This window comes from Oxyura jamaicensis, chromosome 2, assembly GCF_011077185.1.
Source record: "Oxyura jamaicensis isolate SHBP4307 breed ruddy duck chromosome 2, BPBGC_Ojam_1.0, whole genome shotgun sequence".
In the NCBI taxonomy this organism is placed as follows: domain Eukaryota; kingdom Metazoa; phylum Chordata; class Aves; order Anseriformes; family Anatidae; genus Oxyura; species Oxyura jamaicensis.
In genome coordinates, this window is record NC_048894.1 from 5,093,986 (window position 1) to 5,118,908 (window position 24,923).

Consider the following 24,923-nt stretch of genomic DNA (forward strand, 5'->3'; position numbering starts at 1 on the left):
CTTGCTGGATTTCTACCAGATACATTGATATCTCTGTCCCACGGCACAGCTCCCTCCAGCCTCCTCGCTCGAATTTTAAAAATAAAACTCATACGGCTCCGAGTTATGTTTGTTCTTCTTCCTATTTGCTCCTTCGCAGATTTCCTGCAGAACACAGCAAGAAAAAAAAGCCCAACTGAAGCAAGGCCAAGATCAAGGCGAGAGAATCTCTCGAGCGCCGCGGCACACATAATGAACTGGCTTTCCCCCAGCCCTAAAAACAAAACCAGTTGGGAAGCGCCGCATCCTCTCTGGGAAGATAAACAAACGTTTAACCATTTAGCAGTCGGGGCACGCCGGCTGTATCGCCGTGTTATTGTCCCCCCGTTTGCTTAGCAGATGTCAACCCAGAAGGCTGTGTAAAGAAATGAGGGTGGCTCTTGCTCCAAAAAGCCGCGAGGTGATTTGATGTGGTGTTACTGCTGCATCTTAGCCCTGCTGAGCATCTGTTGCTGCTGCTATGAGGCTTGGTCTCCGCGTGCAGTGATGTTATCTCACTGCAACAACCCACCCGTCACCCAGGAAGCCTTCAAGCCAGGTTTTTACAAAAAGCTGACCGTGCCCTGTTTGATTTTGAACCCGAGGGAGCTGAGTGAGATCTGTCGCAAGCGTGAAGACTTCGCGTGAGGTCACATCAAGCTCCTCCCAGTCACCAGGTCGGTTGTGTTTGAGCTTCCAGCACCGTGCTTCCTGCCCAAACCTGTAAAAGGGGACAAGACGCTGGGCATTTCCCAGCGGGCGGGGAAGTTAAACAAAACGCATCCACATGCCTGGAAACTGCTGGATTGAACCAGATCCCTTCCAGCTGTTCGGGTGGAGGGGCTGCTCCCAGAAGTTTGTGCAGCTTCCCACCTCCGGGAGCACCGCTGCCCCCGGCTGCCGCTGCTTTGAGTCCCCACGGGCACCGCGTATGCCCCTCTGCCGTGGGGTGACAGGGTCCTGCAGCCTCCAGGATCGCATTCCCCCAGCGGGGAAGGGGCAGGCTCTGAGGCACTTGTTTGTAAGCCAAGCACTGGCCAGATCTCAGCACTTCTATTCAGGCTTCCTGAACTCGGAGAAACTCTGCAGGTTGGCACCAGCCGAGCATCTGACCTCGATTCCCCTCTGCAGCAAGGTGCTTTGGGACGGAATTCCATGTTACATGCGCTGATGTAAAGCCCTATACTCGAGACCAGAGCACAGCGTGTCCCAAGCAGGGCGAACCAGGCCAGCACGGAGACTTACAGTCACTGCTGGCATCTGCTGGGGTTTTTCATGTTCCCTTCTGTTATTTTTATTTAAGCAGCGTCTTTCATGCTGTATGTGCAGAGCTCTTGGTGCTGCACGTACGGCCAGCTCCCCCGTGCCAGGCTTGGCTTCCCTCTGCCTCCTTGTTCCCTGGCTTCACCCTTTCCCTGCCCACCAAAACCTTCACCCACCACAGACCGGCATCAGGCAGGAGTCCTGATGAAGACAAATCCCCTAACAGCGAGGGAGGGCTTGCTGACAGCTGCCTATGCTCACAGCTGCAGCCACAGAGGGTCCAGGAATCAAATGAAGGGCTTGACATCAAGATGTGCCATTCTTCTGAGCCCTGGTGGAAACAGCAGGGCTCAGGGCACAGCAGCACGGTAAGCAGAGAGAAAGCTGCAAGAAATGTCTTACTGATGAGCTGTGGCTGCCATGGGGCGGTGTGAGCAGCTCGAGCACATCTCCCCTGGCTTTCTTTTTCAGTGGGACCCCTGCAAGTCTTCTTCTCTGTGCTGATTCTCTGAGGATGGATTCCTACATCTAAATTTAAGGCAAACTTTAGGGTGTGTGTATGCTAACGAAGTGGGACAGAGTCCATTTTCTAGTCCTGAGGCAGCTGGCATGAGGCACACCGCCAAATTCTCCTCCTCCTCTCAAAACAGGGGGGTTTCCTCCACCCCGATTCCTGCAACAGGCCCCTAGACCATGCTACCCCGATTTGTACCCGGGCAGTTTTGGGTCAGGAAACATGGCAATGATTCAAAACCTCATCAACTGCCAGCCTGTGCTTGTGCCCTGGCCCCAGGAACTTAACGGCACAGATGTTGATATCACGCCCATGTTTCTCGGTGTCATCTGGCCAGGCTTTGGGCCAGCAGAGCCTGTGTCCCCCACAAGTGCCCTTGTGGGGTTTTCTGCGTTTAGGGACACCACGTTCCCTGTTGGGTGTGAACGGAGCTTGTTACCCACAATCAAATGGCCTGATGTGAAGAGAGAAACGATGCCTTGCTCTGCACCATCGCTTCCCAGAGGTCACCGTTTGCCTCCATGGAAAAAAAAAAGAAAACAAAACTTGTGGCAAATGTTGCTTCTGAAACGGTGATTCCAGAATGGAGCTCTTGAAAAATCTGTGGACAATGTTGTGAAACGTGTAGTAAATAAAAACAGCCCTCGGTTATCTGAAAAGTTAGAACCCCAGTAGGTTTTAGCCAAAGTTTTTCTGACGCTCGGCTGAACGTTTTCAGATGCTGGTTACAAAGAGACTGGAACATTTTCCACTTCCAAAAGAAAAAAAAAAAAAAAGGTGGAGTGGGGGGAGGGATTTTCACTGAAAAAGTTTATGAAAAAATAAGAAAATATTGACTTTGCCTGAGGTTTTTTGGGGACATGGAGTGAGGACATTTTCTCTCCAGCAGAAGCAAAAATAGCCAAATCTTCCCCAGAACATCTGCCCCCCTTCCAACGTGCTCGTGCCAACGACATGCAGTTTTATTAGTTTTTGCCGCTGCTATCACAGCGGAGTCAGCAGAAAAACATGAGGCATCTCAGAAGCACTGAGAACATGACCCCGAAGCACCTCTTTCTGTAACATCCCTTTTAAATCTCCTTCTAAACGTGGTTTTAAGAGAAAAGCTGAAAGAAGTTGAGACCCTCACGTGCTAGCAACTGCTCTGATGACAGCAGAAGCAAACGCTATGAAGTATCTTGCATCTGCAAGTGGAGAACAGATTCTCTTACAGAAACCCCAACCTCTTTTGGTTATCCAGGAAGTTCAATGAATAACCTGTCCAGGGAAACACAACGCGGGGTTATCTGTCTGTCTTAAGGCCTGATCCTCGGCTCTCTGTTCCATCTGACATGCTGCTCTCCCTTTCAGCTCACTGAAGTTTCTGTCCAGCTACCAGATAACCCACTTCTGACTCGAGAAGTCAACAAAATGAATCTGCTGGATTGCAAACCCCTCCAGCAAGTGGGCTGCAGTAGCTTCATACGGAGCCCAAAGAGCTCCAAAGAGGCCTGGTGTGCTGTTACCACGCGGGTTTGTTGCGAGCTCTATCCAAACTAAGAGCAAGACTTAGGGTTTGCACAGAAATAAGAGAGAGGGATGGCTGTGGCAAGGGCAGCTGAACTATGCAAAAGCACCAAAGATCCTGTTTTGGATGTCGTTTGCATGCAAGCAGCACGCAGACTGCCTGAAGATGCCCACGTTAGCACACTCTGCAGGCTTCTGGTGCTGCCCAGTCCTCCTCCTTCGTTACCCAGATGAAACCAGCACATTACACTCACCATTCCACTCTGCTGCTCAGGCATTCCCTCAAAGCCTGTCTGTACCTCAAGCCTCTCACCCGTGCAACATTTCCTTTGCCTGCCCTACCTACAGGATGCTCTTCAAGGCCCGGGCGCCTCACAGTCAGTGGAGCAGACCTGGTCAGGGTACTCTCTTGATATCACATCTGCCCCAAAACAGCAGGAAAGGGCCAAAACGTGGCATACAGACTACTGAGAAAGTCTAACTTTGCAAGGATCAATTTTCTCACTGCACACAGGATCAATTCTGCCTATTACACTCGGTTCGCACATCAGTGACAGCTCACAGTGCCACAGCTCTTCGCTGGTTTACATTAACAGCTTCGCTAGTGCCAAAAAAAGACCATCATAGATGTTTTACTCAAGCAGTTTCTGCTGAGGCTCTGTGCTTTATCATGTACTCGTGTCTGTATTTCATTCAGAACCATCTACGGACTCCGCCAGATTCTGGGCAAACTCTCAAGAGCCACGCAAGCTAGAAAAAGAAAATATAATAGAAAAATTGATCCTTGGCACGTCCCAGCAACAGGAGCAAAGAGAGCTCTGGTACATGCAGCACCCACACCTGGCTTCTTTAAGATTTGGGCATGGCTGCACAGGAGGCTAAACTGGACCTAGCCGAGAAGGAAATTTATTTCTATATCATTGAGCTGCAGCAAACCAAAGGATGTTATCAAGGCAGCGCAGACTATGAGAGACAGAAAGGGCGAATCCTTGGAGAACAATACTCTTTGTTGCACAGAGAAAAGAGTTTGGAAGCTTTCACTGCCGTATTAATACAGATGCTCTTTGGAGGTGAAGGATATCTCCGTGTGTTGGAGAGCCCCACTTTACTCAAGGCCTCTGCTGCTGCTGTTTCTCCAGATGGGAAATAATTGGATCAACACACTGGGGCTCTGTAGAAATTACTGTGTAACCATCACCCACGGGTGTAGCAGAGAAAATTCACTGCTAGACAAAATCACTGAGCCTGCCTGTTGTAATGTGGAGACTGACACCCCTGCTATAAGAACCGACAGGCTGCTTTAGCAGTGCTGCACAAGACATCTCTCTCTTCAAAATCCTCCAAGGATTCTCGCACAAAAGGTCCTACAGACAATCAGCAGTACTTGTCATTTCAAAACGCTCAGAGTTATTTCAGAAGCAAGAAAAGCACAAACGCAGGCACAGAAAACAGAAGACCGCATAAGGCTATAGATCCTCACTCTTCACTTCAGCGAGGCTCAAATTCACTGGAGGCTTTATCACTACATTTTCCCCCTCACACTACACCTCAGATCCTCTGCTCTTCCTTAGTTTCCACGCCTGACTTGACCTGCTGCTCACCACAACCTTGTCCATCCTGGCAGTTTCTTCCTCAGGATAAGCTGCAACTGCACTGAAATACTGGTGGGAGACCTCGGGGTAGACAGCAGACCATAATATTTACAGGGACTGCAATGGGAAAGGGGATGGTGGCCCTACTTGTAATAGCACCAACACCCCACAGAGCACCACATCTCACCGACCTGTTGAGTACTTCCGCGTCCTCTCGGAGTCCTTGTACAGGGATCCCATGATATCCCCCATGGATCTGGAGATCCTCATCTCGTGCTGTTTGCTGTTGTTCGGCTGGAGGAGCTGGGAATCAGACAAAGGGAACGGTCAGACTCTGCCCGAGGTCAGGCCCCTTTGCAGATGCACCACGTGAAATCCTGCATTTGACTCCTTACGGCCATGCTACCCAGGAAGCATTAAAAAAAACGATGTGTGTAACCTAGAGGGACCCAAAAATCACTCACAATTTACACCTGTTATTAAAATACTGTAAACCAATAAAATTGAGTCCCAGTCAGCAAAATTAAATACAGACATATGCCATACAGACTGCTCCTGCACTGCACGATTTTGAGATTGATACAGAGATTGATCCTTGCCCTGAACCCACGTTTGTGATCCCAAAATGAAACCTTCTCCTCCATGCGCCCTGTACTTCAGTGGCAGACCGAGCACTGCAGAGGTTCCTCTCTAAGAGGAGCAGACAATCAGTCTTTGCTAGGGAATACAGAGAAGGACTGCAAAGAATTTCAAATCCATCTGGTAACCTAAGTGTAGTCTGAGTTCTCTTGGCAAGTCTTGGTGGTGGCCAATCTTACCAACGGAACGTGCTACCATGAGTTGTGATTTTGTAATGATTTTGTGCATGACCTCAGAACCGCACCTCCTCACATGCAGTACATGTTTACATGCTTCAGGAAAAGCTAGACCAACTCCAAAGGGATACGTGAATCTGCTGGGCTGCCCTGCTCTGAAGGAGCTGACCTGTAATGCCGCAATATTCCTGCCGCTAGGAACAAGAGGACTTAGGAAACCCCAACTGATGGCTCAGTTTCCCCCCAGGACTCTGGTCCCTGCACCTTTTGGGAGGCTCTCAAAAGGAGCAGAGGAAACCCAAGAGCTGCAAGCACCAGCACCAGCATAAGGACAAGCACTAGGAGTTTCAAGGCTCTCAGCCTCTCCGGTTCTTCTAGGAAATATAAGGAAGAAACAGAGTTGCAACATCTGCAAATCTCTTGTTTTACAGCCTGTGCTTGGGGCAGAACGACATGTGCTTTGGCAAGACACTCCGTGCAGGCGAGGTCAAGCTAACAGGCTTAACAGCAAAACCACTGAGCTCAGGGAAAATAAATAAATAAAAACAAACAATAAAAAAAGACAGTCCCGCATGACACTGAAGGATTCTTTGGGTTGTTCTCCCTGGCTGTTAGCATTTCAGCACCACAAGGAAGGAACGGTCCTCGTGCTGCCACCCAGCACCTCCTCCTGCATGTGGAGATGCGGAGGAATGGTGACAGCCTCCCCACGCCAAAAAACAAAGAGGGTTCCCTGGGGGCTTCCTAGTTTGAGGATCGGTACAGCATTTAACCCTTCACAGGTTGCAGGAGGAGTGGGAGGGAGCTGAGCTCAGTCTCCAGGCTGCTGCCATAGGAAGATTTCAGAGCAGCTGAGGCAGAGCAGGGCAGATCCCCCCCCCGAGGACCAGCTCATCCTCTGCTCTGCACCATCAGACTTGTTTCCACTCCCCAACGCAATAACAAGGCGCCTCACTTCGGACACAAAAGAGCAGAGAAGGTGAAGAGCTCACATTCGCTTTCTTTGGAGCGCTCACAAGGATCCGCAGGCTCTTCAGGGAAGGGCTCAGCTCCAACTGTTCCAACGCTTTGTCCAAGTCTTCCTGGGATTTCAGCGGGATCAGGAGCTGGAAGGGATTGAACAAACACCGGAGCACGGCAGTGTCACACCATTGGGTAAACAAAGGAAGCCAGATCCTCGCGGTGAGCAGCTTGGGAATCGGGGGACAAGGGAGGAACCCGAGGAGGCGGATGGAAAACAGAGACCCCATGCCCTCCAGCTTGTTGAGCTCCAGTGTTTTCTTCCAAGTTCCATCTACCATGGATCAGACACAAGAATCACAACAAAAACCATCTGCAAGGAGGGAGCTTAAAGGTCACATCACCGATTCAGCTAGTGGTCAGAGAGGGATGAGATGAAGCCTTAGGCTAGCTGCCTGCTACGCTGGGGGTGTTCTGATCTTGAAGTCTGTAGACAAGACCTGCTGCTATCTCCATGTCAAATCAGCCCTGTGCATGAGAAGAGTCTGTGTTTCCTCCCTGGAAGACAGACATGCAACGGTGCTCTAGGAAAAGCAGCGAGCTGCACCCAAGCATTTATGCTGGGAGATCCTCAGAGGCCTCCTTACTGCTGCAGTCGGTGCTTCTGTGCACTGACACAGCCTCCCTGGTGTCTGGGCATCAGATAAAACGGGAACACCTCACAAACCGGCCTCAAACTCTTTGATGTGAGAGGTGTGCACTGCTTTCCCTGCTTCTTTGACACCCAGCAGGACAAATTCAGCTCTTCTCTTTAGAAGGTAAACAGGGACAGGCAGTACCCTGCCTCTCAGGCAGATAAAGGTCCCGCTGTGAGGGGCAGACTATTGCCCTCCTACCTCCTGAAGGAATTTGACCCCCTGGCATTGCTTTGCTGTACCACATCCTGCAGATGGACTGAAAAGGTGCCCAAAACACAACTATTTGCCCCCCTTTCTGTGGCACTCTGCCTAATATCATGAAAACCAGGCTGCAGACTCTAGGTTGCCTAGGGCACTGGCACCGAGAACAGCCAGCAGAGCACGTTATGCTCTCACCTGTGCCAAAGTACACATGGGCTCTGCCTACCTAAGGGACCGAGCGGCCACAGCTCCCAGTAAAGCCCCACCGGCCTTACTGGGAGCCACGGCTGCCCTGCCCTTCTGAAAGGCAGCTCTCTGGGTGCTCAGAGGTCATGCCCCAGCAAACACACCTCAGATCTACTGCCCGAGAAGACAACACTCAAAGGGTGCCTGTGTCTCCCTTTTTGATCCCAAGGTGTTGCCACCGGTTTGGCTGTTGGCCTGTAGGTAAATATGCCTCAGACTGTGAGCAATAAGACGAGGGCTTTGGGGATGAGCAGGTCAAGGGAAGGCCCTGGCCAACAGAGACAAGGTTTCGTCTCAGGAAACTCCTACAGTCACCTCTTCCAGCCCGAGACCACAGCCTGAGCTTGCCAAGCTTCATTTCAGGTGGCTGCTGTGTGTGAGCACCTCAAGGTTTAGGTCGTGTTTCTCCTCTCCTGGGTGAAAGGGAGGTCATCTTTCATCCCTGTTTTGCAGACAGGGAGCCAGGCCATACACAGGCTACCTATTTTAGAGGCTAAACACCAGGTTTTACGCCGTCATCCCTCAAAAGAGCAAAGCTGTGGATAGGACGGAGGCGTGAGCTTACACCTACCTAAGCATCAGACTCTAGGCTGAGCCAGGGGTGTTCTTCTGGTCTAACATATGCAAACAGTATGCAAACACGGTTGATAAATTTCTACAAAAAGTCACAAGAAACTCTAGATCAAAGCTTTTAGCACACTCACCCAGGAAGAGGGTGAATTAGGTTGTGCAGCCTTTGTCCGAAAACTATTTCATTATTTTTGTGTCAGACAAGGCCTCTAGGAGGAAGCCCTCTAGGAGGAAGCTGAGAAAGCCCCGGCACAGAGTTCACCGCAGCCTGCCAAGGAAGGGACTCAAGTCCTCAACCAAATCAGATGGGGGAAAATTCAAGAAGATGAACCTAACCAAGTGAGGTTTAACAGAGAACACCAACAGCAGCGTTGTCTGGGCTGGGCCTCACAAGCCAGGCTGGAGATAGATTCCCAGTATCGGTTGTGTGTGAGGGAAAAGTGCTCACCAGGCAGGTATCAACCATTCGGGGCTTTCAAAAGGTTAAGCCACAGTTCACGGTTAAACTTTGGGATCTTTATGAATCACCCAGGGTCAGAGCAGGTATTAGACAGAAACAGTATTGACTGTGTCTCCAAATTGTGCGCAGCTGTCCACATACAGCCTCTTTCCTTCAGCAGCAGAACCTGAAGGAAATTCTCTCGGTGTTCTGCTTAACCCTCTTGAAGTTCACAAGGATCCCACGGATGCATCAAGCAGAAAAGCCTTCTCTTGACTACTTGCCCAAACAGAAATGAGACCACTGGAGACCTGCTCCCCCTCATTCCACCCATGAGCAGGATTTGACTCTGAACTCCAAGCACGGTCCCACTGCTCACCCATCTCCTTACCGAGCTCCTCACAAGTGTTCAGAGCTGCAATCCCTCAGCTGCTGCTCTGAACAAAATGTTCTGCAGGTCACTCCATCTCACTCCAGGATCACAACATTAACACATTTGCATGCCTGCTCCAGAGGAGCCAAAAATATCAGGCAGAAATTGCCCTCCTGTAATAGGGCCCAGAGCCAGTATTTGGCTTGGCTTTACCTATCACCCACATCTGGCAAGTAGATTTTGCTCCTTCTGGCTTCCAGACTGGGGCACATACGGATATCAGGACCAGTTATCTACTGGGCATGAAACTAAATATAGGTCGATGCAGGACCATGGCATTAAGGTGAACATAACTGACTTTATTTTGCCTACAGAGCAAACATTCACAGTGAACAGCCGAATGTACCCACACAGAATTTTCACTAAATGCAGTTTATTGGATTTTCTTCTTGCTTTTTAAGAGCATACGCCACTGTAAACTGATGTTGTAGTAAGGGACTTGGTAATCAGTCCTCTGCAGTCTAAGAAAGTGATTTCACAGGCTGAGTTTTCACCAACCACAGCTTTATTGCTAGGACTCACTGCGTAAGACACTGCAGAAAGCCAAAGAATAGTAGGAAACGGGGTTAGGGGAAAAGCTGAGAGGTCAATTAGTTCATCTTCCTGCCCAATACAGGACTGACTGGCATCAACAATTCTCGACAAATGTTTGTTAAATATGCTTTTAAACAGCCCTCCCCCCAACGGAGCTTCTACTGTTTCCCTAGGCTTTAACTCTCCTCAGCCTTCTGAAATGATGCTGAGAAGACGTGATGGTTGCCTCAAAAGCAACGCTCAAGGTCACAGAGGGGAACTGGTGGCACACAAAGGTTCAGTGATCTGCTGCCCATGGTCACATCACAAGTTGGTGACAGAGATGGGACAGGGGGACACTTCACCACACCTGAAGCAGCTTGTGCACGTGGATCAAATTCAGAAGACACTCTTTCAAGTCATAACACAAGCAGCTTTTTCAGTCTCCACACTGTGCTGCCCATGGTCAGGCACGATTTCGTTGTCCTGCTGATCAGAGGGATGAGAGCAGCCTACTGCTAATGTGCAGACATGCCCTGTGTGGTACACCCACAGTCAGGCCCCACTCTTATCTATACCAGCCCAAACTCGTTGATTCCATGGGCCCACCAGGATGTGATTCATGCGTGCCCCTGCTCCACCCAGCTGGCATGCTCATCTCGCCGACCTTGGCTTCAGGACTCCTGTCTCACTAGGACAGGGACTGCCATTTAGTAAGATTTTGTACGGGACCACTGCCCTCCGTGTAATTTTGGCCTACAAGGTGCTATGGCAAGTGAAACATCCAGTAGCTACGAAGAATTGCTGCAGAGCTCCCTTTGAGTATGAAGAAAGGGTGAAACATGTCCTTGGAATGAGTCTGTGAACAAGCTACCTCCGAGACTTGAAGATGTGAGACTAAACAACAGGGCTGAGAACACGCTACTGGCCCTGGAGGGTCACCGTGTGGACATACATTTTATTTTCCCAAAGGTCAGTGTTTGTCTGTTTATAGTGTTTCTACAACAAGCACCCTGAATTGCTACTGCTTCCCAAATGTATAGTTTCTCATAAAGAGGAATTTTGATGTATATAAAAACAACAAACCACGGAAGGTCCTCCTCATCCCTATGAAGTTAGGATTACCCAAAGGCCTGCTTGCGGTCCTGCTGTGTTCTCCGCACATGCCCAGGATTAGTCTCAAAAATAGGATAAAATACATTATTTAAGCTTCTGTTTGCTGTTGTTGGAAAAAATTCCTCTCTTCCAGTGGAAAGAAACCTGGAATGAAATGAGTCATTCCTGGAGAATTCAATGGCAAGCTTTTCCCGGGAGGGCTGTCAGAGAATGCCCGAGATTAGAAACCAGACCTCATTCAAAGCCAAAGCCCAGAGGACACTTTGATATCGTGAGGTATCTATTAATAAAGAACAGCAACTTCTGGTGTGTTAAATCTTAACTGAAAGGGAAGGGGGGCTGGGGCACAGGAGGGGTGCCCCAAGGAAGGGGTGCTTCACAAGAAAACATTGAGCGTACCAAAACTGATGCCCAAGGATTGCCCCCTTCTAGGTAAAGGCCCTCAGCAGCAGCCTGCATATGCTCCTTTCAGACCCAGTGCTGGGCTCAAGGAACAGGTTGAAAAAAATACAGCTGCCTGCGGTAAGAGAAAGGTCAGAGCAGAAACGTCTTCAAGCCTTAAAATGCAAGCATTGCAGAGGGAGGGTTTCTTGGCCATGTGTATGTGGCCACAGGACCTGCTAGAGGAACCGACAGCGAGGCACATTTCACTGCAGACCTCTCCACAAGAAAATGCACAGGGTTCTGCCACTTCGGGGTGAAACAAAATCAGTGCTGGATAAAAGTATGCTGGTTTAGTCACACTGCCCCTCATGCTCTGGACTTCAGGGTTTTCCTGAAACTGCTCCCAAGATGAGGAGCCTTCGCATCCAACCCAGACACACTGTAGTCTACTTTCACTTCATGTGGCTCTTATGAAAGCCATTTGGACTCAGCTGTGCTGCTCTCCGCCCCATGTGTGGGGCAGAAATGCTCTGAAATTTGGTCCTATTGCCCAAGTGGTGTTCACCGAGAAACATCTGCAGCTGCTGACTGCAACTAGACAGATAATGTCTCCATCAGCTCCCTGAGTTTGGGGATGTTTTTTCTGGGGGAAGGTCAATTTACTTATGCCATCAATTAATAAGCCTTAACTGAAATTATTTTAAGAAGGAGAAAGCCTGGCTTGGAGTCAGAGAATACAACCGAAATGCATCTGGACAACAGCTCTTGTATGCCTACTAGTGAGAATACTAGTAAGAATACAATTTCTTGCTAAGAATTTGTAAGAATTCTTACAAAGTAAAAATATTTTTCTTCACGTAAATGTACAAAACTAAATCAAGGCCTTCAGAACAAACTATTACTCAATTCTAAAGTGAGCAGTAGGTACCCTAAAACTATCCTTTAGCCATAAAGAGAGGAGTACCTCATTGTTCACACAGACTAAGTCCATCGTCTGTCCGAAAGCATCCGTGACTTTCTGCACCACTTCTTTGAATTTGACTGGTCTTGGAAACTGGATAATCCTGTATTTGCAAACAAGCATAACAGTAGTATTGAGTTAGTAAAAGCATGTTGGGATTCAGTATTAAACTGACAATTCAGAAATAAGGACTGGTATTCTTAGATCACTAAACACAGAGCTTGCTCCTTGCTCTTACACTCATACAAATGCTGCTTATCTGCTATGCCCAAGAGGAGACTTGACCTACCCTTAAAGAATATCAACCAAGAATCCTAGTGCAGCTCCTCTGTTCCTCCCCCTCCTATGTTTACAGGTTGAAAAGAAGGAAGTCCAGCAGCATTTCATGGGAGAAGCCCCAGGGTCACACATCAGCAAGTGATTTATCACCTCCATTTTCAGCAAGTGGCTCTGAATAGGGAGCAGGGATGGAATGGTGCAGTTCAGCATCCTGTGACTCTCCTGTACCATCACATGCAGCCACTCGAGATGCATGTATCAACAGGTACAGGCTAGTCCTACAGTGATATTACTTTTATTTTCTTTCTTTCTCCCATGCAATTTCGACCATCAGTCTGTGAGTTTCCAACCCTGTGGCCTGCCCTGCCACATTCACTGAGCATCGAGCAGCGGTGATTCCATGAAAATGTCAAGTAGGGAAGGGCGTGCAAGCTTTAACTCCCAGCTCTATTTTTATGGGACCCGTGCCTAAAATCTGGTTATCTTAAGTAAGTGTCATAGGCTGCTAATCAAAGGACAGATTTCTGTAGTCTTGCAGCTCAGCTGCGGTTCAGCAAGGCTCAAGAATTAAAGAGAGAAAAGGATCCAACTGGGCACCCTGCGTCCCTGGTAAGAGGCATTTAATGACTTCCAGTTTGGAACCACTTTGAGTGCATGCAAATCCCAGGAGGTACTATGGAGAACAGGATGATGAGGCAAGGCTCTTGCATATAAAATTGTGGTTGATTTCAGGGGAATTAATCCTGCTGTGAGCTCATCTGCAGCTGGCTGAAGTCAGTGGGACATTGTTGGGTAAAAAGGGTAATTTGTCCCTGTACACATAAAGGGACTGGGGTGGGTACATACCTTTTCTCTCCTTCATATTCAAACTTGATCCTGACATTTCGCTGCTGAAATTAAAAACAGAAAACAGTTAGGTCCCAAACCGTGTCCCGGACTGACAGGCAGATCCAAACCGCAGAGCGGTTCTCAGGGAGACTCCCCTAACTCTGCTGGGTGTCTGATCTATTTAGGGCCAAGTTTCCTGCTGGACTTTGGGGAAACTCCACTGCTTTGCTAACAAGTGTACTTGCCAAAAAAAAAAAAAAAAAAAAAAGTTTTCTGTAAACAAGAGGACACTTACTCATGTCAAGAGGATTGGGCTAAATTCTTTTCAGTTGTGCCCAGTGACAGGATAAGAGACAACAGGAACAAACTGAAACACATGAGGAGAAACTCCTTTACAGCAAGAGTGACAGAGGAATAGGTTGGCCAGAGAGGTTGTGGAGTCTCTTTCTCTGGAAATATTCAAGACCTGTCTGGACACAATCCCGTGCAACGTGCTCCAGGTGACCCTGTTTGAGCAGGGGGCTTGGATCTCCAGAGGTCCATTCCAACCTCAATCACTTTGTGACTCATCTGTATAATATTAATAAATTGCACTTGGACAAGGGTAAAAGGGCAAGAAGCAAAGTATATCAGGCATCACTACTCCAGACACAGTAAATATGCACTCTGAACTCTAGCTCACCCCAGGAGAAACCTTTAGATTTGCCCAGATAAGTTCCAGTGGATTCATGGGCAGACTGGGAACACAACCACACAGACACTAGTAAAAGCCACTTCTTCCCTCCTCTATTTGTGTATATTTAGCAGCTATCGTAAGACCGAAAGAAGCCTTTTCATTCATTCAGCTTCTCAGACTGAGCCTGAGCCAAGCATCCCTCTAGCATCCCTTGGCTCGTGCCAGGACTTTTCAATGGTATCCAAGGCAGATCAAAAACCCTTTTACTTCCCAGACCATGTTGTCACCCCTATTAACCAGGCCTCTGCTCCCACTAATCCACACGAGCCTCCTCAAACAGTGGCTTTCTTCCCATGGAGAAAAAAAAGCACTCTCCACCTCCTTCAAAAGTACAACCTCAGGGAGGACTCAGTCCCTCACCACCAGGGATAATCCCTGACTGGGTGGATGACAGCCCTTCCTGAGCGAGGGCCTTATCTCTAACCCTGGATTTCCAGCACATGAAGGCACACTTTCCATCCTCTCAGAGGGAAAGCAGAGCCGCAGCAAAACAGCTTTGACTCTAATGAGGAAAATGAGCTGGCTAGGTGTCCTTAGGTTTATTTTTAAACAGGCAGCTAGCTCCCTGAGCTCTGCAAACACCCAACGAAGTTCAGGACGTTAAGCCTAGAGGAGACTCAGTGAAAAAGCTTAAAAACCGTGGCAGATATAAGGTAGCACACTGCATCATCTGAAACACATCCTTTTTAGCTCTGCTTGTGGCATTTCCAGACAGGACTGCAAGAACCAGTGCTGGGACTGTCAGAAAATGGGGCTTTTCAGCAGCGTTACAGGCACTTACATCAGCTCGGTGTCTGCAGCCAGTTCTCCAGACCCACGATGTCCGGACAAACTCGTGGTTTCTTTCTACAACCAGGCCCAAACCATTAAAATACCAATCCAGGTATTTTTGGACAAACAGTCCAAAATTGAAGAGAAAAGATGACCATAACAGATCAATGTTGAAGGTCCAAATCACTCTAGAGAGGCAGCCAAATATGTCTGGGATTGCCATTTGTTATTTCATTTATCGGAATAAAATATTCAGATATTTTATCTGAACAGGGCCTGGCTAATTCACCTCTCCTGGATGTTGGAAGCAAATCAGACAGTGCGGATTCACAGCATGAAACCCTGTAGAGTCCTTTTCCAAAACAAGAGAAAAATCAGGACAAGGAACTTTCGAGGTTTCTCCTTACAAAAGAGCAGGACGTGTAAGGGGAAAATCTCATGCAGCTCCAGCCTCACTGCAGGAAACCTTTCAAAAACACAGGTTTCACTTTCAGCGCAGACCTGAAAGCTGCACTGAGCTGGGATGTAGCGCACACAGCATGTTTGTGCTGAGCAAAACAAATTCCGCAGACAAATAAGTTCTACTAAACAGCTTGTGGCTGGGAAACGTCAAAACACTTGTGTAAAGCTCCAGAGAGACAAGAAAAGGAAAAAAAGAGCCACGACCCTGCTGCATCCTTTTCTTCCACATCAACAACAGGGCTGATGTGCTATGGCCCGAAGCCAACAGAAGTACGCCAGCTGCCCCACATTGCTCTGCTCTTTTTTTCTGAGCAAAGCAGCGAACCCCCGGCTGCATCAGAGGAATGAAAACCCACTTCGTTTGTTAATGAGATTATTAGGTTTTTGGCTGATGTAAAAACCACTAGGCTCTTGCCTCCCTCAAAGAAACCATGATCTTAAACATGTAAGCATTCTGAAGAGGGGAAATACATATATGTATTCTGAGGAGTTGGTTACAGTTATCTTGCAGTTTTCCCTTGGCTTGCTCTTGTTTTTGACTCACTGCTAAAGCTGAATTCATCACTGCCACCAGCAACAAATACTTTTTTCCTTTAAAAAAAGTGGGCAGTGCCCAAAGTGCTAGGAAGTCCCAGGAGGATGCAAAGCACTTCCTAAACGCTGGAGCAGGCTGTGATTTTTTACACCCATGGAAATCTGGTTTGAAGCAACTTGTTTGAGATCACACAGGGAGCCTGGGGCAACGCCAAGCACCAGAGTGAAACCTCACACGAGCCTGCATCCAGCGCTTCAAACACGTGATGAAGAGGAGGCAAAATTAGCATCATTTCCTTAAGGACCTCAACACAACATGAGGGCATTGAGGCAGAAGAGGCACCGGTTGTGCAGGCTGCTGGGACCCCCTCAATTTTGTAATTTTGTGAGGAATTATGGCAACAGGAACTCTTCCTTGCACAACCCAGGCCACGCTATTCACCCTGCCTAGGCCTCCCTGCCATCAGATGTCAAATGAGGTTAATGACGGACTCTTTCTGCCCCACAATCAGGAGGCCATTAGTTGATAAAGGAGAAGAGGCCAAGATGTCTAAGAAGGACGTGTGTTAAATACAGCGGTGAGGGGTAAGGCCTTGCTGTGAGGAATCAGCCCTCACGCCAACTGCAGTAGAAGTCTGCTATGGTTTCATGGAGAACTTGAAAAGCAAGCAGCAGACACTGTGGTGCTAGGACATGAGGAGGTGAAGTAGAGCAGCCAGGTCCAAAATTTAGACCTTTGGTCTCCTGGGCTGCACGTACTTCATTAAGCACCACATTCTCATACGACGTGGCACCAGGGAGCCCGAGTCTCAAATGGCGCCTTGAGGCCCTGCTGTGACACAAACAAAACCAGCGACAACACTGACAGGAAATACCACAGTAATTCCCTTCGTTTCTGGAATAATTTCTTCCCCGAGATACTTGTACTGGCATTTCCTCCAGCCTCGCTAACAAATGGCTTCTGGTGTTTTACTCTTTCTTGCCATCTGCCTCGGAAAAGAAAAGCAAAGCCACTGCAGCGGCCACAAATACATCACCATCTTTCCAGGCTTTCCAGAAGGTATTTTTAGCTTCTTCCTTAAAACTTCTAATTTCACTAAACGAGGAAAAGCCCCACAGCCTCTGAGTGCTGACAGGACTACAAGCTACGTGCTTGGGGTCAGGCTGAAGGGGAACACGATGGTGGCATGAGGGAAAGGTCTCCTCTACCACAGCCCTTGAGCAGGGCTTGGTGGGGGACATGGGGTGAGCGCAGCTGCCCGTGGAGCCCTCTGATGCACCGGGGAACCAGAGTGAGCTGGTTCAGATTAAGCGAGAAGTCGGAAAAATGGAAAAAGTGCTTCCAAACGAGGTGAATCATGATCTGCTACAGAGATCCCTGAAGAGCCGACTGCTGTTTGTAATAAAAGCACACACAGAGCACAGCAAAACACATAGCGAGGCCTAAAATGGAAACGGCTTTGGGGGAACAGGAGGTGCTGAGCACCCTCAGCCTCAGTCTACTAAAGGGGTGATCAGACTGGGGAAAACCATGCTGGCAGAAGACATCTGACCACACAGGGCCATCCTGGCTACATCACCACGGATGGGGAAGGGATGACCAGTCCTGCCAGCAGACACCCAGCAAGACACCCCTGCCAGTGTGTTAGCACGGCACCAAGAGCTGAAGCACCAAAAATTGCCATCCTGCAAAGTCCTCAGCCAGCGTTAAGTTCAAATTCGAGACTCCCCTCATTGTGGTCTCTCCTCCTCTTGAATTCAACTAATGAATTCTGAACCCAGAATGAACCAAGAGGGTCATTCCAGTTTTGCTCTTACCCATCCATGACACCTACTTTGCGTCAGCTTCCCCTCTGGGTAAAATTGGGTGAAATAAGGGCAATGAAAGAGATCCATTTCTGCATGCTGGAGGGTAAAACATTTTCAACTCTTTCATTTTCTACTTGTTGGCTTAGGAAACAATGAGAAAACCCCACAGAGCACTGTGGCATTCAAGTACTGGAGATTTAGTTACTCTTTCATACAAAGCCACAAAAAGGTGGGTTTTCTCCTCAACTTCTGGCTTCAGCCAAGAGAAATAAGCACCAGAGAGCCAGGCCAAGGGGACTTCTCTACCTCCCCAGCAAGCATGTTGTTTGGATTAGTCCTGTGCTCACCCCTGCTTTTAGCAACGGGGCGTACGTTACAAGCCAGACAGCTGGACTGTGTCCCTAAACCACAATAGGAGATGACTAATCCGCGTCATTAGGAATTATCCACACAGAACCCCCACGCACTTTGGGTAGTTCAGCATGTCGACAGAAAGGGTTTTGTCTGGGATTGCCCCCTTCTCCTCCCGGTGGGTGGGAGCTACGAGATATCCTGGTCCCCCCAAATCCTTACAGCTTTCTTCCTCCACATAAGAAAGACCAACAAGTGAGAGGCCAGTAGAAAGATTACGTCTAGAGGGTTTGCTGCTCCTTGTTACAGATATTTTAGTTTTATACAGCAGCACAAATCACAGATTTCAAGATGTCCATCCAAAATCACCTACCTGGGAGGGAATAGCTTTTTCCCAGGAGGATTTCTGGTGGGTGTTCCCTTGTAGCACCCAAGTCAGCTCCACAGCAGCCAAGGGGAAGCCTCCTGCCCAAATCCTCAGGACTCCCACTGCCTTTGCCAGATCCAGCCAAGCCTTTCCCAGCCAATGCTACTCCCCTCCTGGTCTCTTGCTTCTGCCCCCATGGTGTGGGAAGACCCCACAGCTCTCTTCATAGCAACTCCCATCTTCAAGGTGGTATTTACAGAACCCAATATATTCCCCAACAGTAAAACTGAGGTGATAAAGCCAAACTCCTTTTTAGACTGCTTCAAGACCTACAGAGAGCCCTAGAACACAAGCTATAATTTATTCCGGTTATGAGCAAGCCTTATCCTGCATTCAACTTGCCAAAGGAAAGAGAGTCCAGCGGTAATTTACTGAAAGAACAACTTTTAGGTCAGTCTGACACTTGCTCTGCACAGGAAAATGTTCCCAACAAATATCGGCCTTTATTGCCATGGGAGAACTTGCAATCAAAATTAACGTGGCAGAGGAATTGCTAGCTGTCATCAGCTGTGATAGAGGCCCACGCCAATGCCTCGTCATTAGATTGAAGCACAGCACTGACAACCAGCCTCGTACTGCTAGTTGCCAAGTGCTATTTATATAATTAAATGGATGTGCGTATAAACAGACAGATGCAAAAGATGTTAATATAATTGCTTCTTTCTCCTCCACGTTTCTGTTTGGGGTTTCTAATTCTTTGCGGTTTCCCTTCTTATCCCACTCATCTTTTTCTTTAGGAATCACAATGCACATCTTTATTCTGCCATTTCCTCCTGCCCTTCTCTCACATCACATAGGAACAGAGCAACTGCTATGAACTGCCTCTGTTTGTTCAGTCCAGAAGATTGCCTGAAGGGACTCCTTCCAGCCATGCCAGAGGATACGCTAGGAATAAAGGACAGATAAAACGAATAATGGAGGAATAACAGAGCAGAGGATGCACTAGGAATAACGTCAGGATGACCTCTGTGTTCCCAGAAAACAATTCCCTTTTAAAGATTGGGGCTCACACGTGGAAGGAAAACGGTGTCAACCTCTGACCCTCTACCCTGTTTTCTCACAAGGCAGAAAGGCATCATACATAGTGGTTGCCACACCTGACCCGGTCCTGGGAGACTCAAGTTCAGCTATCACATCTGCTGCCAGCTTCCTGGGCAATCTAAGTGATGGAACTTGTTTGCATCGTGCATCATGTATCGCTGTTCTCATTTCCAGCTTGTTCTACCACGAAGCAAAAGACATCCAGAAACTCAGCCTTAGTCCAGAAACTCATTTGTAAGGAAATCAAACTAAAAAAAATGAAAGATTTTTAAGCAATTTGCCTTAGGAGAAGTTCATTCCATAAAACGATCTAAAGCACAATTGTCATTATCTTTGGGAAGAAATATTCTGTAGCACACACCACCACAGACTACTTTCTTGTGTGGCCCAGTCCTATCAGCAATACGATCTGGCAGGCTCCAGATTTCATATTCTGTCAAGAGAGCACTAAGGAACCCCTCCAAGAGACAGGGATGAGGTAGCATTTTGGTTGCATTTCTTTGTGGACCAAAAAAAATGCTGCAAGTCACAGAGGGACAAGACAGTTAGTCAACACATTCTTGTCTAAAGTGTTTTTCAGCAGAAATTTGGAACGCCGACCGAAGGATTCCCATGCCTCTGAAAAGCATTCTTCCACAGAAAAAAAATAACTTTTTTTTTTTTTTTTAAATCTAAGAACTGAATGTCCAGACCAATGTGTGAGCATGTTGCTACAGGGCCTCATAACAGACACCTACAATGAGAATCCCAAGGGGAGAATCGAACATCTAAATGCCCCGTGCCTTATCCCCGGTCCAAGAAAGGAGAATGTGCATTGCATCGTTCAGCCCAATCAGCCAACTTCATCCTAAAAAAAGGTGGGAACACCAAGTACCAAAGGAACAACAAATCAAAGGCATGACATTTCTAAAACCATTTCCTCCTAGTTCCTGCCATCAGATTCTAAAAGAAAAAAAAAGACCCAAACAAGTCAATTAAAAGTTTCTGAGCTGCAAACATGAACCAAGTCCCCGCTAATTCCACCTACTTTGGCCACTCCCCACCTCGCAGACTAGACTCCCATCGTCCCGCGAGCCAGACTTGTTCCAGCTAGGCCAATTAAGTGAAGCAACAGCTCGACATACTCCAACGCCCTTCATCTCGTGGGGCCTGTTGGTCTGAATCCTCAGCCCCGGATGTGCGAGGGGTGCGGGATGCTGACTACTTGTGCCTCCTCCATCGGAGAGCTCTGAGTAATCCTGAGCAGGCAGCTACAGCCGATCCGCTTATGGATAAAAAGAAAAATGATAAAGGAGGCAATGCTTTTCCAAGCATCCGTGTTGTCATGGGAAGAACAGTTTGATTCCTAGCACAGTAAGACTAAATGCACGTGGCAGCCAACAATTCTAAAGCTGACAGCAGAGCACAACGTGACCCTATTAGCGAAGTATAGATGAGGATATGGAGTGGATGGGCTGTGAATACAAACTTGTTTGCACGAATTCAACTTTATTAAACCTTTGTAGTTAACAATTCAGGCAGTGCAAACTATTATTTTCCTCCTTTTTCACTAAATATCTGGTTAACCATATCTCTGCAGTGTTAACAGCTATAGTTTTCAAAAATGACAGCAGGAATTTTCTCCCATTGTGAGAAAACAAATATGGCATTTAAGAGAAGTCTAAAAAGTTTTGCTGTCCCGAAAGCATCCTGAGATGGCTTGGTATGGTCCCCACCCATCAACTTGCAGAAAATGCTACCCTCAGAGCCATCCAAAGCTGCGCTGGACTGTCTGCTTTGCCTGCAGCTGCAGAGCCAGCTCCGAATTTCTCCGGTCAGTTCTGTAAACATCTTGGATTTATTTCAGCATGAGCTGAACACAACTCCAGTGATTCAACTTGGACAGCTGCTACCGCCAGGACACACTTTAAAACAGACATGCTACGTGTGCATGTGTTTTCGTCTGCGTGTGTCTAGGAAGTCTGGAGGGATTTGGGAATCCCTTCCTCTACACTCAGAGTTTTTTGTTAGCAGCACAAATGCCATTAAAATAGGCACGACAACTGTAAGTGACAATTTGGTTTCTTCCTTGCTAGGCATTCAGCAGTTGTGACGTTGATTACAAGCTTACCCTAAGCCATAGCATTAGAAGAGGAATTCCAAGTGGATTTGCTTGCATACTTCTCCAGCAGCTTCCCAGCACCCCTAATTATTCTCCCTCCCTTATTTTTTTCACCTTGGTATTTTGACGACTGAATTTTCTTCACAACTTCAGTTCTGTATGCTATTTGTTCCATATGCAAATCGCCTATTAAATCCCCTTTAGCTATTACATATATCCATGTCAGCAAATCACTTCTAATATTGCTCAAGGGACAAGGTTTTTGCTCACTAAATCAACTCCGAACACGCGACAGGGCCAAAACATTTTGTTTTAGGCGCATAAACACCAGTAATTAATATTTAAACACTTTATATAAGAATGACATTATTCCTCCCCAAAGAGCCTGGGTGTCTACAGCTCAGAGTTGGCAGTCCATCTTTAAAACATCTGAAGTACAATGTGCGTGTGATATATATTGTATTTCATCAACACCGTCAACAGAAAGCATTTGACTGATCTAACTCTTAAAGCTGCAGCGCTTGTAACAAGTTCTACTAGAATCAGTGCTAAGAGAAAGAAGAGCCTCGGGGTGGGATTTGAGATTTAAAACCAGTTTCAGGCTCTGTCTCAATATTTAGGAATGATTTGGAGCATAATTTTTGTCCTCTGGTCCTCCATTGTCCCTCCATGATATGGGGCTGCCTGTAGCTTCTTTTTAACTCTTCAAAAAGAGGTCCTAAAGCTTATGCTGGGGTAAAATTATTTTATTTCTGATGTGCTGAGCTCCTACAGCACTTGTTAACTTCATCTCTAACATCTAAACTCCGTGCTCCTGGCCTGCTGAGCATCACGCCCACCTCTTCGCCCTACTAGAGTTTGGGGTGGACCCAAGCCACGTCTTACCTGTTTGCTGGAGTGGAGGCTGTTTTTGTTCCTGTTATTGTCCAGCAGCCCCCCGCATTTGCCCAACGCTGCCAAATCCTTCATAATAGAGTTCAGAGCTTCTTCTTCATCTGCAAAAGAAGAAAAGACAACTGAAGCACGGAAGGTAACCTCACCCCTGAAAACAGGGAGAAAAAAAAAATAGAGCATCGCGTATGCAATCTTTCAACCCAAATGGGTCCAAAGTCATGATGTGAAGGGAGGCATTGTAAGACGACACACCACAGCCCATCCAACCCATCGTGTGTAGGAAATCAAAGTTTCTTCATCACAGGAGACGCAGATCCCCAGAAGAGCCACATCTGCTCCCCATGGGGCCCTTTCGAGTGGGACCCATAGGCTAGATGTGGTATTTAGCAGGGCTGGATCCAGGCTGGGAGGTGTAAGGCGGCGCTCTGTAGGACAGCCATCTCTCCAGACCCAAAAAAGCTCATGCAGCAGGTGATGGAGCACAACCCAGCTTCATCTCCTCCTCCCCTCCCTCTGCATAAAGAAGCTCAAGAGCCACAACTGACTTTAAAGCCTAGAGCCAGTGAGAAACCAGGGGAGAGGACGAGAAACCTGTTAGAAGGGGCAATAAACCCAACCATCCAGGACAGATGAGACACACACCAAGAGGGCACGCAGTATTTCTGACTTCTGCAGTACCAGAAGACTTCTGATGGACCCATTGGATATGAAACCAGTCTCTCCCTTTTCAATGCTTTTAGATCTACAGGCATGGACTCTTAAGGCAGCTATAACCTACTGCGTTGGAAAATACAAACCACAGGCACCAGAAGACCTATCTAGGCCTTGGGCACAGCACGATGCGTGTGCTGCCACGCTCGTGATTCAGCCAGGAGGGGCAGATGTAAGTTCACGCAGCTGTTACTGGAGAAACGCAAATACAGCTACTGCCTTTTGTGGCAAAGCAAGTGTCTCCGGGACCCCAGGCACCCCTACGCCAAGCCGTGTGCACATCTAACTCCAGGTCTGCAAGCAGGTGGAAGACGGAGATGACAAAAACTGCATGAAATGGTGTGGGGCTGGACCCAAACACGGAGGTTCTTTCCCCGGGGATGTATAGGCTGTGGATCTTCATGCTCAGACACAGCACCACCTCCTCTTTTCCTGTTCCTCCTGTGTCATGTGTGGTCGGGTCACGTCAGGACTGAAGCTGTGACAAAAAGGGTTTAAGAAAGGCTTCTCGTGCATGCCGGGTACCCAGAGCCATCTCATTAAAGTAAGGGGGAAAAGGGGGGAAAAGGTTGAAAACATTTTCTTTTTAAATGTTTCTTTTAAAGCTCAAAAATCTTATTTTTCTTGTAGTCAACGTATCTATATATTTCATATTTCATTTTTTCTTGTATTTATTATATATATAACACGTATCCATGAAGTACTCAGCAGTACAGTCCTCGCCCCTTCCACATTTCCCTGCTCAGCGAGCACGGGGATGTGTTTTTCGGGAGGGGTTGCAGGGAACACAGCCTGGGGTGCTACAATAAAGCGCTCAAGAAAATGAGAAGGTTTATGAGAAGGTTTATTCCTAGTTCAGGAAAAAGAAAAAGAAACAAAAGAACTAGAATTTTCCTACTTGCTGTTGTTGTTGAAAAAAGGGACCCCCGGGGACAAGCCTAGTTTGCCAGACAGATTTTGTAGTAGGAAAAAAGAAAAACAACACACAAAAAAAGCAGAAAAAACTTATTTTGTAGAGGGGGAAGGGAATGGGGGAGGGACAAATGAGGAAAAAAAAAGCCACACACAGAAACAAAAAAAACCCACACACCACCCTCCAGGAATTTTCCACCAAAGCTAGCTGTAATCTCTAAAATGCTCCTCACCCCTTTTTTTCCAACCCGAGTGACAACAAAAGTTTCCTGAGGACAATGACACAAAACGCAGTCCCTAATGTCACGGGGAAATGGGGTTTCAGCAGGCAGTGGCAGAGCCTGGCTACTGCGAGCACGGCCACGCCGCTGCCCTCCCTCCTCTGCACATCCCCGAATATTCCTGGCAGCAGCTGCGAGGAGTCGCATCTCTGCGTGATCCATCGGTGTCCTGCGAGGATGTCCTAGGATTTCCCTGAGCCAGCAGTGCCTGGCCTAAAGAGGCACGCGGCAGGGTTTGCTGGAGACCACGGTGATGGCTGTAATAATATTAATAATGCTGATGATACACCAAGAAATGGGGACAGTAACATCAAAGCGTTCTGCAGCGACTGTCACAGCTGCTCCCTCCGTTCCTCACAAGCCCAAACAAAAGCTGACAGCCCCCAGAGGTGGCCCAAACCCTGCTGGCCCATGGACCACGTCCCAGAGAGCTCCCACCGCATCCTGTGGGCACCACGGGGATTAAACGTGCAGCAGAGAGCGACAGCATGAGCTACATCTTAGCTAGGATGTGTGAGACAAGCCCACGGCATCCAGAAAGCCATCGAAAAAGAGGA

The 24,923-nt window shown here is 47.8% G+C and overlaps 1 protein-coding gene across 3 annotated transcripts in view; it reads right to left on the reverse strand.

The window, feature by feature from the left end:
* LOC118161773 (mitogen-activated protein kinase kinase kinase 3-like) overlaps positions 1–24,923 on the reverse strand; it is a 72,457-nt gene that overhangs the window by 13,513 nt on the left and 34,021 nt on the right. For 2 of the 3 annotated variants that reach the window (XM_035317408.1, XM_035317409.1), the window contains exons 3-7: positions 22,454–22,563; positions 13,355–13,398; positions 12,233–12,332; positions 6,701–6,814; positions 5,085–5,196 (exon numbers count right to left, since the gene is read on the reverse strand). In XM_035317408.1, the coding sequence (XP_035173299.1) occupies positions 5,085–5,196; positions 6,701–6,814; positions 12,233–12,332; positions 13,355–13,398; positions 22,454–22,563 (480 nt within the window). The remainder of the gene's footprint in view (positions 1–5,084; positions 5,197–6,700; positions 6,815–12,232; positions 12,333–13,354; positions 13,399–22,453; positions 22,564–24,923) is intronic. The other variant, XM_035317410.1, reaches the window with a different exon arrangement.